Here is a 15,479-nt window from a genome sequence, read left to right as displayed (position 1 = left end):
TTGTAGTGAAACAGATAATTTTCAGAACCCAGAGTTGCCTATCCCCGAAGGTACAATTTGTAATTATGAATCTCAGGTGATTTTGTTTGTCCGAATGCATTATCGACACTGTATACATCGACCCCGAAGTTGCAACCTGTACATGTGACTAGAACAATTGTGTTTTAAAAGGGGTATCCCACCAAAAAACATGTTTATAATATATATATTAATCCAGTAAACTATAATCTTCAGGATAGGTGGTAAATGTATGATTGGTGCAGATTTAACCACTGGGACCTGCCAGATATCAAAAGAATGGTGCCCCCCAAATCTCCCTTGTGAACGGAGCAGTAGTGGGCAGGTGCTTCATTCACTTCTATGATACTGAGGGAGATAGTTGAGCAATGTGTTGGCTATCGCCAAATGGAGCAGTGGTCAAACATACACACTGCTGCGCCATTCACTAAGGAGACTTGGGGGGGGGGGTGCTGTTCTTGTAATCCCTGGATGTCCAGCGGTAAGACCCCTATCGATCATACGTTTATCACCCATCCAGTGACTAGGTTATGTCTTTTTTTGTGGGATAACTTCTTTTAGGGGTCAACTGTAAAATGATTTTCATAGAATCGTAGCATTGGAAGGGACCTCCAGGGTCATCAGGTCCAACCCCCTGCTCAACATAGGATCACTAAATCATCCCAGATAGATGTCTTTCCAGCCTCTGTTTGAAGACTTCCATTGAAGGAAAACTCACCACCTCCTGTGGCAGCCTGTTCCACTCTTTGATCCCGCTCATTATCAGAAAGTGTTTTTTTTTCTAATATCTAATCTGTGACTCTTCCCTTTCAGTTTCATTCCATTGCTCCTAGTCTTTCCTTATATTAATCTATTAACAACCTATTTTTACTTTTAAAATGTTTGATGGGTTGTTAATTAAATGAGTTGATATTTTCTATATGCCCATACACTACTTAATGAGCCAGAGCCTACATATTTGCCTATGTCTCCAAAGATCCCCAGGACCCTTGCATTCATCCTGATCGTTATAATTTTTATACTAGTCACATACTATGCAAATGTCATGGCAGTCATGCCGTACTCTCTATTTTTATAGGCAATGAAAAGAGAATGGAATCAATATTACAATAGTATTCTAGAATAGATATAATGAAGTCACTTAGCAGCTGGGAGAAAAAAAAAGAAACCATACAAGCAAAACCTTTAAAATTTTGTTGCTTTTTATTTCAATGCAAAGTAGAAATGTGCCATTTGTGTAGTAATACAAAATAGTAGAGTGAAGTAGTATAAAAACCTGTTTGCTGGTTCAGCATGACTTCTAAGGATTATTTTTTACAGTATTTATATATTTATATTAGCAATACATTCTGTAGTATACAAAAAGAAGTACATAGAAAACTTAGTCTACAAGTTATGCTTCACAAACAACATGTTGAGCCCTCTAATCGCTGCAATTTGGATTTAAACGTTCTCCTTGCAGTAAGTCCAGAGGAGTAATCAAAAGTAATTCATTAGATTCTTGGAAGACTAATGTGTGCTACGCGGGAGGCAGCACCTTGCCTTTACATTCGAACAATTAGGCAGCAAGCAATGTCACTTCATGTAATGCCGAACAGCACCTAGGGTACTAATCTTAGAAGAGAATGTAATCCATGAATAGTTGCCACCCTTTCCCCTACTGTACATGGAAAATACTCTACGCTCTTGATGTCGATCTACACTGTGCAAGAAAATACTATGTGAAACCCAAGTAAGCAAGCATGTAGCCTTCATCCCAGCAGCCCCCAGCCCTTTTATTACACTACATTGGACGTTTCAGACAAAGGATTACAGGAGTAAGGAAGGCATATTAACTGTTCTCATTCAGGTTTTTATTTCCTCTCAAAGAAGTGCCAAAAAGGCAATAATTAGCCCCCGTCTTATATAGATTAGACAGTTAAGGCCATGATATGAGTGTAAATCCTATGGAATCAGCGTGTGGCCTTTAGAGTGCCCGCAGAAATGTTTATCCATTATAAATAGAAGATGGATCTGGTTTCTGTGTCAGTCACTTCTGGAAAGCCTTTTAGTATACGCGGTGTAATATAAATGTAATGGATATTTAATAGTTACAAACAAGCCATCTTTTTTCAATGTCCAGAAATGTTGCGTATAAAATGGAGAGAGATTGACTTACAAGACTAAATCTCAAGGTACTATATTAAATTTAAGCTGGTCATAGTCAGGAGATTTCAGTCAGCAGTATCCAGTATCTTGGGGAACTGCTAAACCGTTTCCCGACATCTGCGGTTGAGAGTAACCTAGATCAGATGGTTACATTTATCTGTTCAATCCGATAGTTTAACTCTGAATGCTCATTACACTCTTCTTGCATCCTGGTAAAATAAAAGTAATGGTGGGAGCGTTGTGGGGTGTTGGATGACAGCTGTTTGGTTGAGCCATTGTTCGGCTAACGGCCATCTTTGTAATGCCGACTTTTACTTCTTAGTTTTATATGCATACTTTGCCACTCGGCATCAACAGAAGAATGGTCTAGGAAATGTTGCTTAACTAATTGTATTGAAAATGACGTGGAGTTACAACATATGTAAAAACCTGAGACGTTCTTATCATTGTAGTCAAGAGCTTCAGCCATGTAAATGAGACCTAATAAAGCACGAAAGCAGAAAGGAGCGACACAGAGTTAAATCCTACAGCTTAAAGAACACATTAGGGTCTAAAACTTAAAGCCGCACATATGACTAATGCAGTGTATCAATGACAATTCCTAAATCTGCATTCACTAACAGAGTACATCTGGCACCTACAAAAAAAACAATACTATTGCTCTTGGCGAATGTAAACTTGTGTAAAGTCTCAAAACAATCAAGTAAAACTTGCTCTAACTAATCTCTTTTCCGTTAGAGCAAAGTAATAAGTAGTTGTTTTGGAGCAAAAAAAGCCTGCAATGAATTAAATAGACTGTAATAGATGAATGAAATTGCTAAAATCAGGACTTGTTGTGCCGGCCACACACTTGGCATGGCAGAATTTGCCTCATTACTGCAGCATTTACAGCCCCTAAAATGAAGCCAATTTGTAATTATGATCTTAACTAAGTCAAAGCTAATTTATTGAGCATGTCGAAAAGTGCATTAGGAAGATGACCATCCTAACCACCTCCACAGTTGTTTGGCCAGGTTAGAGAATTTTCTCATTATTTACCCTTGGCCAAACCAGCTGGTGGAACCAACTTCAGGAAATCCATGTTGTAGATCTGTGCAGTACAAGGGGGTACAGGTTTTTTTTCTTTAAAGAATATTAGGTTTTATTTATTTAAAGAGTTCCTGCCACCTCCGGGTTCTTTTTATGTTAATCACTTGCTAATACGTCTCTAAATAATATCCACTGTAGTATTTTAGCACTTATCCAAGATATGTAATGGGTGCCGCCTTTTTTAATACATTGAGACTGAACAAGTTATGTAGAAACAGCCCTGTTCTGTTCACCTCCAGTGTAAGAGGTGTGCGCCACCGGCCGGAGGGTTGTGACTGAAAATGAATGTCGATAAGTAACTTTTATTAAGGAATATCTACATTGTTGAAGTTCATATTAAGCCATAACCCACCGCCAGGTCACGCCTGAGCCTTAGCTCTCCCACACCTCTTACACTGTATGACCTTTGGTCGGCCAGCAGCACCTATTCTTCAAAACACGGTATACTCAGTCTATCTCTATTTTGGGGTTGCCCTGCCTGTTTCCCATCCTTCACCTCACCTCCATTTTTAGGACACTCACACTTAAGTGTGCATGAAGTCAGTCTTGCATGCCTAAAGGTTGGGAGTTCTGTTTCCTTATCCATCTTTATTTACCAGAAATAACAATGAAGCCCGATAGAAAGTCCATAATTGACATTCTATGTTCTAACTTTCCTTTCCTATCTTAAGACCCTTTTACACGGTACGAGTGTCGGGCAAACTATGTCCAATACTTGTCCCTGTGTATACTTACTCTCGTGCTGTTACACAGTGTGGTCAGCAGGGAGGCGCAGTGGCTGGAAGACAGTTCTCTCCCCACTCTCCCCCCGCCCCTCTCCATTCACTGTTAGTAGCGGACATTCAGTACTGAATGGCTGTTGTTTACATTAAACAATGGTTGTTACGGATTTTAAGCATGCTTAAAACTGAATGACTGGACAACTCTCATCCAGTTTCTGAATGCATTTGCATGGGATGATTATTGTTCAATACCCTGCGGGAGCCTGCACAGGCAGAACGATAATCGTCTTGTATAAAATGGCTTTTACACATCCTTATGTTAAATACAGGATGAAATACCAACAAATCATTCAAATATAGACTCCATTTTGCACACTTAGGCCCCCTGTCCACGGCAGCGATTTCGCCGGCGAATCAGGCCGGCCGACGCTTCCCATAGCATTGCTATGGAAAGCGCCGGCACCTGTCCACGAGCGGAGAATCATTGCGATTCTCTGCTCGCCGTGTGCAATTCGCAGCATGCTGCGAATTGCCCCGATTCTCCGCAGTCAGCCTATCTATTAGATAGGGCTGCCCGGCGGTAATTCGGTGGCGGCTCCTGCTCCCGGGCGGCGTCTCCCGCGGTGGAGCTTCGCCACGGGACACCGCATCGCCCTTGGACAGCCGGCCTTAAGCTAAAGTACTATCTGAAAGAATTATGTGACCCCACTCCTAAAATGGAGCTACTTAAATGCCTGGTTTGTTTTAGGTCTGTTATTGCAGAGGTAGTTGGCAATAGCTACTTTCATTTCATTGGTTCTAAGCAGGTACAAATTGAGTCATTGGGCAATTGGACCTAGTACTCTAGCTGTGAGTGCCCAAAGCTTTCCTTAAACCCCTCACACAGAACATGGTCCAAGAATTGGACTTGGCTTGAACCTGTCACTGGCATAGAACAGCTTCCTCTCCAATGATCACTTTAGATGCTCAAGTGGTTGTCTTGGTCTGGGGTAGCAGAACCCTCTTGGTTCTCACCTGTTGCGAGTACTGTTGTCTGAAGTGTTTGTAATGTGCTATAAATAACGTGTGTTTCAATGGCAAATTACCCTTTCCTACATATAAATGACCAAATTAGACACACAAACTCAAGAAAGAAGTTGGCCAAAACAGTGCAAAAGTCACATGCTGATTTGTAAATTAGGATCATCCCCATTGCAAGGGAAAAACTAATGTTTCCTTAGAGTATATGAGCTGGAGATTGGTATCAGTCAGTGCTCTGTGTTGGCCTGTTCCCCACGAGGGCATGTGTCCAAATCCAAGTGACTCATGCCAGAACAATGGTCTTGAAGGATGAATACACCGCCTGATAGAATCACTAAAATTATTTTTGGACAGAAAGTGGAATGTGCAAACTGAATGTTTATTTCCGTTGAAAGTTTCAGTTAAATCTGTAACTTCTGGACGATCAGCTCTTTCTAGCCCTGGCGCTCACTATTGTCCCAGCAATGTACAATTTACTGCAGCGTCACCTACAGCTGAGGATTGTGCATTCAGAGATCATCTAGTCAGAGGATCCCGTTCTTATGTTTGTCTAACCTTCTATGAAGAATCATCCTAATTTTTTTCTATTCTATTAGTTTTCTAAGTAGAACAGGCTCCATACTGGCCTCTTGTTTGCTTATTGGAGCTTGTAAGCTGTGTGTGAGATGAGAGCTTGTAACGCATGTATAAGCTGAGCTAACCTGACAGCTGGGTCACTGAAGAAGAAGAAGGTGGCAGCTAATTATCTTCATTTGGGTATCTGTATTAGTACATTTTAGGATATATTTAATTACTAAATTAAATATATCTATTAATGAAAAAATATCTAATCATGTTTTAATATGTACACCTGACTGGACTGTGTGTAGAGATCTATTACAATCTGCTAAATACATTAGGATGTACCAAGGTCAATAATAAAATGTTGTGGTTCTTGTTGAACTCTAAGACCCCCTGTCCACGGCTGTTGTGGAAGATCGCCAGTGATATTTCGCCACGGGGGAGCAGGGAGGGCCACTGTCAGTTCTCGGTGGTGAGCCTATCTGACAGATAGGCTCACCGCAGAGAATCGCGGCTTGCCGCGATTTAGATCCCGCGAGCAGAGAATCGCTATGATGGACGCCGCGGCTGCGCTTTTCATAGCAACGCTATGGAAAGTGTTCACTGCGTTACCTGCGGCTGGATTATCGCCGCGGGTAACGCAAGGAACAATCACCCATGGACAGGCTGCCTATGAGTTAATCTTTTTGCACTGTACTATGGTACCATTCATATATCTATAGAAGTCTGTGAAAGCTTCCATGTTGGAGGAGTTGCCCAATGAAACATTCTAACATATACTAATACTATATACCGATAATGGTACCAGGCTGGGGTCACACATTTTATGGTTCTGTGGCTGATGACATACTGCATCAGTGTCCATGTTTTTCTTTTTTTTAAGTTGTCCCGCATTGACTAAAATGATAGGAAAATGAGTCAGGATATAGTCTAGCCACATTAAACAGTATCATTAGAATAGACCGTTACGTTCGGTATTCCCGACAGACCTCAACATTGCCACTTAATAGTGTCGACTGACCTCATGAGAGGAAAAGAGCAGAGGCAAGAGGGAATGGGAGTGTGAAGAACTGGACAACCTCTTTTTAAAGGGGTTGTCTGGTTGCTGGAAGATTTTTTTTTTTTTTTTTTTTTTTTAAGCTTAGCTGCAGATGCGTTAAAATAACAAAAGGGGTACTTACCCATCCTCTTCCTTGGCAATCTAGCGATGATGCTCCACCCTCCTCCCAGTCTTTGTTTGGGAACAGATACCACCTGACCGCTGCAGCCGATCAGAGCTGCAGCCGTCATGGTGATGCCAGGAGAATGGCACATAATGGCGTTGAAAAACGCTGCATTTCTGCAAACGCCCTGTGTGAGGGAGGCCTAAGAGGCATTTTCCAGCAGGATAATGCTCAGCTGCACACACAAGGGGGTCACAGGAATGTCCCCACAACATTGTCACACTTCCATGGCCTGTCCAGTCACCAAATTTATGGCCAGTAGAACATGTATGGAACTATCTTGGAAGCCAACTTTGACAGCCTATGATCTAGAGGCTCAGTTACAGCAAATGTGGGCTAATATGACGCAGGATACCATATACGGAAAATGTATGTCCCCATGCCCAATCGTATCTTATATGCAAGCTATAGTTGGTACAACAGGGTACTAGAGCATCCATGCCTGCCCGTATCACATCTTGTATCCAAGTTAGATGCGGTACAACAGGGTACTAGACCCCCCCCCCATGCCCACCGTATCACATGTTGTATGTAAGCTAGAAGAGGTACAACAAGGCACTAGAGCTTCTATGCCTACCTGTATCACATCTTGTATCCAAGCAAGAGGCGGTACAACAGGGTACTAGACCCCCCCCCCCATGCCCACCTTATCACATCTTGTATGTAAGCTAGAAGCGGTACAACAAGGCACTAGAGCTTCTATGCCTACCCGTATCACATCTTGTATCCAAGCTAGAGGTGGTACAATAGAGTACTAGAGCCTCCATGCCCCCCGTATCACATCTTGTATGTAAGCTAGAAGCGGTACAACAAGGTACTAGAGCAGTGGTGACGAACCTATGGCATGTGTGCCAGAGGCGGCACGGGGAGCCCTCCCTGCTGGCACGCGCCGCCATCAGCCGCTCACCACTTTAATGAATACACTCAGCTGCGCTGCTAGTGATATCAGTGTGCAGCCGGGACCCTCCTCCCCCTCCCTTGACGTCTCCTCTTAGGTTCCGCGAGAGCAGGGGGAGGAGGTGTCCGGCAGCACACTGACATCAGTGTGCATCAGGATCAGTGTGCACTGGGGGCCGCTGTGGGGTGTCACTATTATTCTGGGGGCCGCTGTAGGGTGTCACTATTATTCTAGGGGGCTGCTGTGGAGTGTCACTATTATACTGGAGGCCGCTGTGGGGTGTCACTATTATACTGGAGGCCGCTGTGGGGGAGGGGTGTCACTATTACCACTGGGGCTGCTGGAGGGGGTCACTATTATCGCTGGAGTCACTGGGGGGGTCATTATTACCGCTGGAGTATGTTTACATGTGGCGTAAATGGGCAGGGCTCTTTCAAAATAGACCGGGTGCAGATTTTGAGTGCTTTTTGGATGCGGAAATGCTGTCGAATTTTCCACAGAAATTTCCACTGAGGACATGCTGCAGCATTACCACATCCAAAAAGCAGTCAAAATCTGCACCCTGTCTATTTTGAAGCGGCCCTGTCCTTTTTAGAATGACTAGGGTAAAATCATACGTCGTAATAAGCCCCGCCCCCTGACGTGTTGGCACTTTGCGATAAATAAGTGGGCTTTGGGTTGCAGTTTGGGCACTCGGTCTCTAAAAGGTTCGCCATCACTGTACTAGAGCCTCCATGCCCGCCTGTATCACATCTTATATCCAAGCTAGAGGTGGTACAACAGGGTACTAGAGCCTCCATGCCCGCCTGTATCACATCTTATATCCAAGCTAGAGGTGGTACAACAGGGTACTAGAGCCTCCATGCCCGCCTGTACCACATCTTGTACTGCCTCTAGCTTGGATATAACAGGGTACTAAAGCCTCTCTTCTAGTGTTCAGTTCTCCACAATAAACGATCCTTTTCCTCTGATATCAATGTAACAATCACACATAGAAGAAGCTGTTGGAATGGAATGAAACTTTCTAAGTGCTTCATTTTATTGACGTGCAGTGTAATTTCCAGTTACCATATATGCCTTTACATGAGCCACAATTCCAAGTGTTAACAATTGTATAAATTTGCTGCCTACTATATTTTAATTTTTCAACTTGGACAGAGGTCCACTATATTGTGAAGGAGGGGGGGGGGGAATATGTGAAAACCTCACAGGTTCTCTCCTAGTGACAGGTTAACTTGTATACATAGGATCCAGATGTACCTCAGGTTTAGTTCAAGTCTGTAACAGAGTAAGGCTTGTATTGTTCAGTGTAGAAATATTTTCCTAAAGCATGGAGTCCCAAAAGACAAAAAATAATCTTTATTTTAATGACTTTTTGCCTAATTCTTTTTTATAAAAACCATTAATATGTACACCAAAGGTTTAGCACGAAGAATGGTGGATGTGTGTCTGAAGGTGTGGAGTGATATAGTTAATTGCTGTTAAGAGCTCCAAGGTATAGGCCCCTGATGAGTAATCCACGTTAATATGGAGGTTTTATGTAGCTAAATAAAACCGGTCTATAGAGCAGCAGAGAAAAAGTTGGTCTTATTATTGTAATAAAATTTGACATGGCTCATGCTGTTTTTCTTGGCTGCCCTGCCTTGTGTCTGACTCACTGTCAAATTCTTCTAGTTGAGATTCCTTGTTTTTGGCTGGCCCTTCAACAGACCATAAAGCTGACCATCCACAGAGAGAAGAAAAACCCACCCGGGGGCATCTCTTTTTTTCCCCCTCTTATTAATAGCCATACTGTTTAACATCCTATGTGTGCTACTAAAAGAACAGCAGGGAAGGTTTCAGCTGAAAAATGGGAAAAAAAGGAAAAAATAAACCGCATAGCCAGGGGTTTGCAATGTTCTATTGCTGTGATACATTTTTCACAGTAAAAAGCATGCAGTGACAGAAAGTATTGATTGCACACTTAGTATGGGATCAATACATTCTGCAGGCTGAATTCGCTTTGAACATGAACTATACTTGTACCTTTCAGCTCGCACCCATTTTGTTTTCGTAGTTATTACTTTTCTTTTTTAACTTTTTTTATGACATTAACTAGTTCTGTTTCAGGCACTTATTACAGTGACAAAGTAATAGAACAAAGATGAAAAAGGAGGGTGGAGCAAGAACCAGTGAGAGCGCTGCAATAGTGCTGGAGTGGAAAGGGTTTCAAATGATGGGGGTGCTGCCAACCAGATGACGCTCCACCAAGGTGGGCGTACGTATAGTGAAAGGAGAGTGTGGAAATGTCACAGTGTTGCGCCTTCACACCAAAGCTAGTAGAAGATTAAGGTCCAAGATGCGATGGTAGTGAAAGCACTTATGTTGTAGTATTTAATAAAATAAAATGCAGATAGATTGATGACTTGATTAACCCTTCTGTAACAAACATTTGGCTATACTGGAAAAGTCAAGTTAGCAGCAGTTTTGAGGCTTTGTAAGTAGAGAATGGAAACTAAGAAGACAGTATTCTGCATTAAAAAAAAATATTAATTAGGTCTCATTATTAGAATTGCTCCACATGTAAAAGGAGGGATTATGATCACATTATATATTAGGACGGCGTTTCCCAAGCAGAGTTATTTTGAACTCTTTTTGAAGTTCTGTTATACATCAGTGTAGAAAGGACTAAGAGGTCTAGGTGACTTGCTTGCGTATGAGGCTCTCTATCCATGTTCCCTGCATGATAGAGTTAAATATTCCGTGATAGTAGGATATTTTCCGAATAGAAAAATAGAGGTTTATTTACTATTCAAAATACAACAATTTCCTGGTACAAATTACACCAGTCTTACATGCTTTGTGCAACATTTACTGTGTGTTTTTAGATGCTTTTAGGAGCGTTTTTCAACCTGTCCAAAAGAGGCATGTTGCCTAAATTGTGCTTAAAGGTTTTTGTGCTAAATTGCAAATAAATTTTGGTGCAATTTTAGGCATAAACTAAGCCAATGAATGGGTGGTATAAACTTAGACTAGACAAGCCTTAAAATGCGCCAGATTTATCAGAGTGAATCTGCGGAATGATATTTATGTAAAATCTTAAGACTGTCTACGTTTTAGAGAGTATTAGTAAATAAGTCCTGTCTTCAGGAGTTGTCTTATAGCAAAAAGATTGCGAAGCACTATAGTTGGGAATTGATCATAATGAACTTATTTTATATTCTACTTAAAGCAACACTTTACAGAGAGAGATCATTTCATCATGATTCTTTGTATTGAGGTAAAGAAAGGCAGGTTGCAAAATGTAGTCTTCATATGTATAAGTGTACAGCATAAATAAAAATCCACTTGGAACAGCCTTGTATAGCCCTAAGCTTACTTGACTAAATGTTGCACTACATGTTAGAGGTAGTCTACTATTTGCCTGCTCGACTACATGGTAAGATACTAGTGATCTATGGGGTCCAGTTTAGAAATGGTAATGGTGAACCAAATAGTACACAATCCAGACATATTAAGACTACTCATACATATAAGATAGTTAAATGCTCATTTGGTCAACATTTATGTTGTCCATTACCTCCATACATATGCACACTCGGCTCAGCCAAGAATGCATGTATTAGAGAATGCCACTGGTGGCTTATCTCCCAAGAGTAATACTAGCTAAGAGCCCAATGTAACACTCTAAGAGTATTACGCAAGTCTTTTACGGCTCTTAAACATCGGTGTATAACACTGCTTAAGACTAGTATTGAGCGAACTGAACCAGTAGAACCATGTTTTAAAAAGTTTGGTTTGGTAAGTACCCCAACCAAACTTTTAACAAAGTTTGACCCGAAACATGGTTCTACTGGTTCTGTTTGCTCAGTATAGCCCAAGAGCAAAATGGATAGGCAAGTGCAATCCAAGTGCCTGATCCTTATCTTCCCTGACACCCATCATCATGGGAGAGTCAGGAGGCCACCACACAATAAATGATTATCTGGTTTGGACAATACACATTGAATGTGTCTGGCCCCCTTAACATAAATATGCTACAATAGCATGGATTTATAAATGCTTCAAATTGCATATTGATAGCTGAAGAATACATAGAATCAAATACAGTATAAAAAAGATAGAAAAAATGGTTCTACTTTTTAAGCTAAGATTCAATGTTTTTCTAGCAGTACATATCACCTATATTGCTATCACTGGGAAATCAGGCAGGTGTGTGGAATGTGTAATGCAAACATAATCCTTTTTTTTGTATCACCAGCCATGTTAGTCATTTTTCTGTTACGCTCCTTTCCTGAATTGATACTTCAATATAGATGTTTATGACCACCTGTGGATGGCACACAACCAAGTGCAAAACGAATACCTAAAATTCCTTCATATTCAGGAAATTGAAATGCTGAGAACTATGCATGTGGTTATAATCTATATTCATAAAAACATGTAGACTTAATGTACTTCTGGAGTGGTTATTGCTTTACAGAAGGCATGCGGGTGCACATGACCTAGCCATAGGGTACCGTTAAAATTTTTGGAATTTGTGTATTCAGCAGCATAACATTGGTTATATTCATACAAGTGACAGTTAAGTCTTCTTTCCTCTTCAAACGTATCAATTCATATTTTCTATACAGCTGCAGTCATTGAGTTTTTCTGCCTTGGATCTTGGGTTCTGTATTGATACCGATCCTGCCCTAACCTTCCTGCGGTACCATAGCCTGGTAATCTGTGTGCTTGGGGTGGAGAAGGTGGCACATCTTGTCGTAGAGGACCCTTGGCTGCCGGTTGATGATATGGAGGGAACCTATAGTTCTCTTCTTGATGGGAATGTGATCTGGGAAAGGTACCTTTGGTGCTTGCAGAGGCCACATCATAATAGTAAGGTGGTTCTCTCTCCTTGTACATTGCATGTGGACTAGTCATGTACTCTACAGGCTCTGCAGCTCCAGGTCTGAAAAATAAAAGCAACATATTACCCTTAAATTAGCTAATACTTGGGATCCACATTCTGTAACAATTGGCATGTCTGTACAGTCCTATTGAGGTAACTGACCAACAAAGTCTGAGACAGAATAGGCTGAATGGTGTAAAAAACACAGGGTTAAAAGAATTAATAATTGTGCAAGACAATATAACTGATGATAGTAGAAATTAAGGTAAGGCCTAAAATCTTTCCCTGATCAGCCCTGACTGAACCTGCAAATAAAGTGGAGCACCTGCCAACAAAAAGGCGACCCCACTTCTGGAACCTCACTAGATTCCCTATATGTAAAATGAAAGAAAGGAAATATGTGAGAACAGAGTGGGGCTGAATAGGATAAAAGAAGAAGACAAAGTCAGAGTCTGAGAACAACAATACCCTGAGCAGTCACAGTCTAAAGTCTATAAAAGGAATACAATAAAATAGAAACTCAGAAGCTCCAAGACAAAAAAAACCCTAACCACTAAAAAGACCAGAGTGACAAATGCATCATTGGCATCCTCTGCAAAGAGGAGTCGAAATAAATACCCAAAAACAACACAGATAGGCTGACCGAGACGATAGATCAGCCAGCCTGTCAGCGCAGTAACATAAGGGAGACGTTCCTCTCTCTGAGTCAAACGCCAAATACCACTGTGCATGTGGTGGTGAGCGCCTTACGTGGTCTGGTGCGGTCACCGTGATATCATCCTGGACCTACACATGCGCTGGGTAATGAGCACACACTCTTTGCAGATATTATACAGAATACCTATATGCCAAATGTTTATGGCTCTATATTAGAGATGAGCGAACGTACTCGGATAAGCACTACTCGTCCGAGTAATGTGCTTTATCTGAGTACCTCTCTGCTCGTCCTGAAAGATTCGGGACGCGCTGCGGAGCGGGGAGCTGCAGGGGAGAGCGGGGAGGAACGGAGGGGAGATCTTTCTCTCCTTCTCTCCCGCCCGCTCTGCCCCGCTCCCCGCTGCGACTCACCTGTCAGCAGCGGAGCGCCCCGAATCTTTCAAGACGAGTACAGCGGTACTCGGATAAGGCACATTACTCGGACGAGTAGTGCTTATCCAAGTACGTTCGCTCATCTCTACTCTATATATAATTAACACACTGCACTGATTCTCATATCATTATACATAATAATAAAACCATTACTTCCTGTTTATTACTTTTTCTTTATGATAACTTTCTATGTGAAGTGAAGCATTAACACGCAATGAGAAGCCAGTGATAAACAACTGCGAACGAATAGTGAGCGGATTTTTTTTTTGCATTTACACTGAACGATTATCACGCAAATTCGTTCATTTTTTAATGAATTTTGAGCGATTATTATTACGTGTAAACAGGCCATGTGACGCTATTGTAACAGTATAATTCTAGCATAGATGTCGGTCTGATAAACCGTTCCACGGTCTGGGTTTGTGTTAGTCATGATCCAATAATCAATGTGGAACCTCTTCTTTTAGCCTACATGATACTTTTATGTAGAAATTTAGCAGGGGATGTTACAGTGCTCTCGGATCCTACTACTAGGAGGTGGAGCTAAACCTTTACCTTAGCCAACAAATGCAAAGCCCTCCATGTTGGGTCCAACTAAGTAAATCTTATTTTTCATAGCATCGCTCATGGAATTCTTCAGATTGTATTTGGTCATATTTAATATAGTGAATTACTCTATAGAATTTTGTGAATGTTTTATACTGGGATCAAAGAAACCTTTATTGGTACGGAACGACGGACCCTTACTGTATGATTGGTAAATGGCAACTGGTTATCACATGAACACCACGCCAACTGCATTTAGCCTATGTAAAAGAGGTTATAAAATATAACCGTATAAAAGGAGGATGAATACACGATTTCTTAAACCTTTCCAATCCACTGTCTGACCTGTGAAGACATTATGATTTAAGGCTGTACAGCTCCGATATTGGAAGACTCCCGTCAGGGCTCTCTTACTGTATATTGCCAGCCTCTCTGCTGTCGGACCCTATCCAACGTGTCACCTCATGCAGTACTGGCTTTAGCCAGCATATAGTGCTGCTATATAACAGCACAAAAAGAGCAAGCCTCCAGTAAACAAGGATACAAATTGGATTGGAAAGGGTTAAGTTTTAATTCTTCTTATAACCACAGAAGAGCAAGTCAATGAATTTCTTTAAAAGATAATCCAACCCAACACTGAAGACCATTCAGTGTATCGTCAAATAAATCCAAGTGTTTACTAGAAAAAATCTAAAGTAGTTGGAGAGTGACTTCTCCGCCATGGGTAGCTGGTTGTGCAAGCATAACGAGCTACAGGATGCCAAAGTGTTTGTAGACTTGAAATAGTCCCGTCCTTTCAGTTTACATTATGTAAGAAAAGCCCAGTAACTATGGAGCTGTCTCAAAGGACTTGACATGTAATGCGCATAAAACTAAAATGTTGGAACGCAGGTTGCAGGTCATTTTGTACACAAACCATTCGCTGCATTATGTCACTACCAGGTGTTAAATAGTCCATTGACATGTAACATGTACACAATTAAACCTACACTTTATAACGTGGAGGAGGGTATGTCAAACGCTGGGAGCTTACTGGAAAACAACTGGACAAAACACAAGATTAATCCATTATTCTATAGTCTTCCCATCCAGATGTCTCTCATTTAGCGCACAATAATAGAATACATTTCAGTTTATAGGCTATGAGATCTTGGCAACAAGATGATGTTCTGCTTGTAAAACGAACATTAAGAGCGCTCAACATTTCCTCTGTCTGGACACCGCCTGCAACGATGCAGAGATTTCTACTCCGTGACGCTATGATGAAATCTTCTCACAAATCGCCTGACACGGGT

The 15,479-nt window shown here is 41.5% G+C and overlaps 1 protein-coding gene across 4 annotated transcripts in view; it reads right to left on the bottom strand.

The window, feature by feature from the left end:
* The window catches only part of PARD3B (par-3 family cell polarity regulator beta), a 1,131,600-nt gene that overhangs the window by 26,703 nt on the left and 1,089,418 nt on the right, over nucleotides 1-15,479 (bottom strand). For 3 of the 4 annotated variants that reach the window (XM_066576076.1, XM_066576075.1, XM_066576074.1), the window contains one exon: nucleotides 10,532-12,609. The exons of the other annotated variant lie outside the window; for it this stretch is intronic. In XM_066576076.1, coding sequence (XP_066432173.1) covers nucleotides 12,285-12,609 — 325 coding nt within the window. In that variant the 3' untranslated portion in view covers nucleotides 10,532-12,284. Of the gene's footprint in view, nucleotides 1-10,531; nucleotides 12,610-15,479 lie in introns of those variants that run through there. 4 annotated transcript variants of the gene reach the window in all.

Source organism: Eleutherodactylus coqui, chromosome 8, assembly GCF_035609145.1.
Source record: "Eleutherodactylus coqui strain aEleCoq1 chromosome 8, aEleCoq1.hap1, whole genome shotgun sequence".
Classification (NCBI taxonomy): domain Eukaryota; kingdom Metazoa; phylum Chordata; class Amphibia; order Anura; family Eleutherodactylidae; genus Eleutherodactylus; species Eleutherodactylus coqui.
Note: the sequence above shows the minus strand (reverse complement) of the source record. Positions and strands in the feature narration are given on the sequence as shown.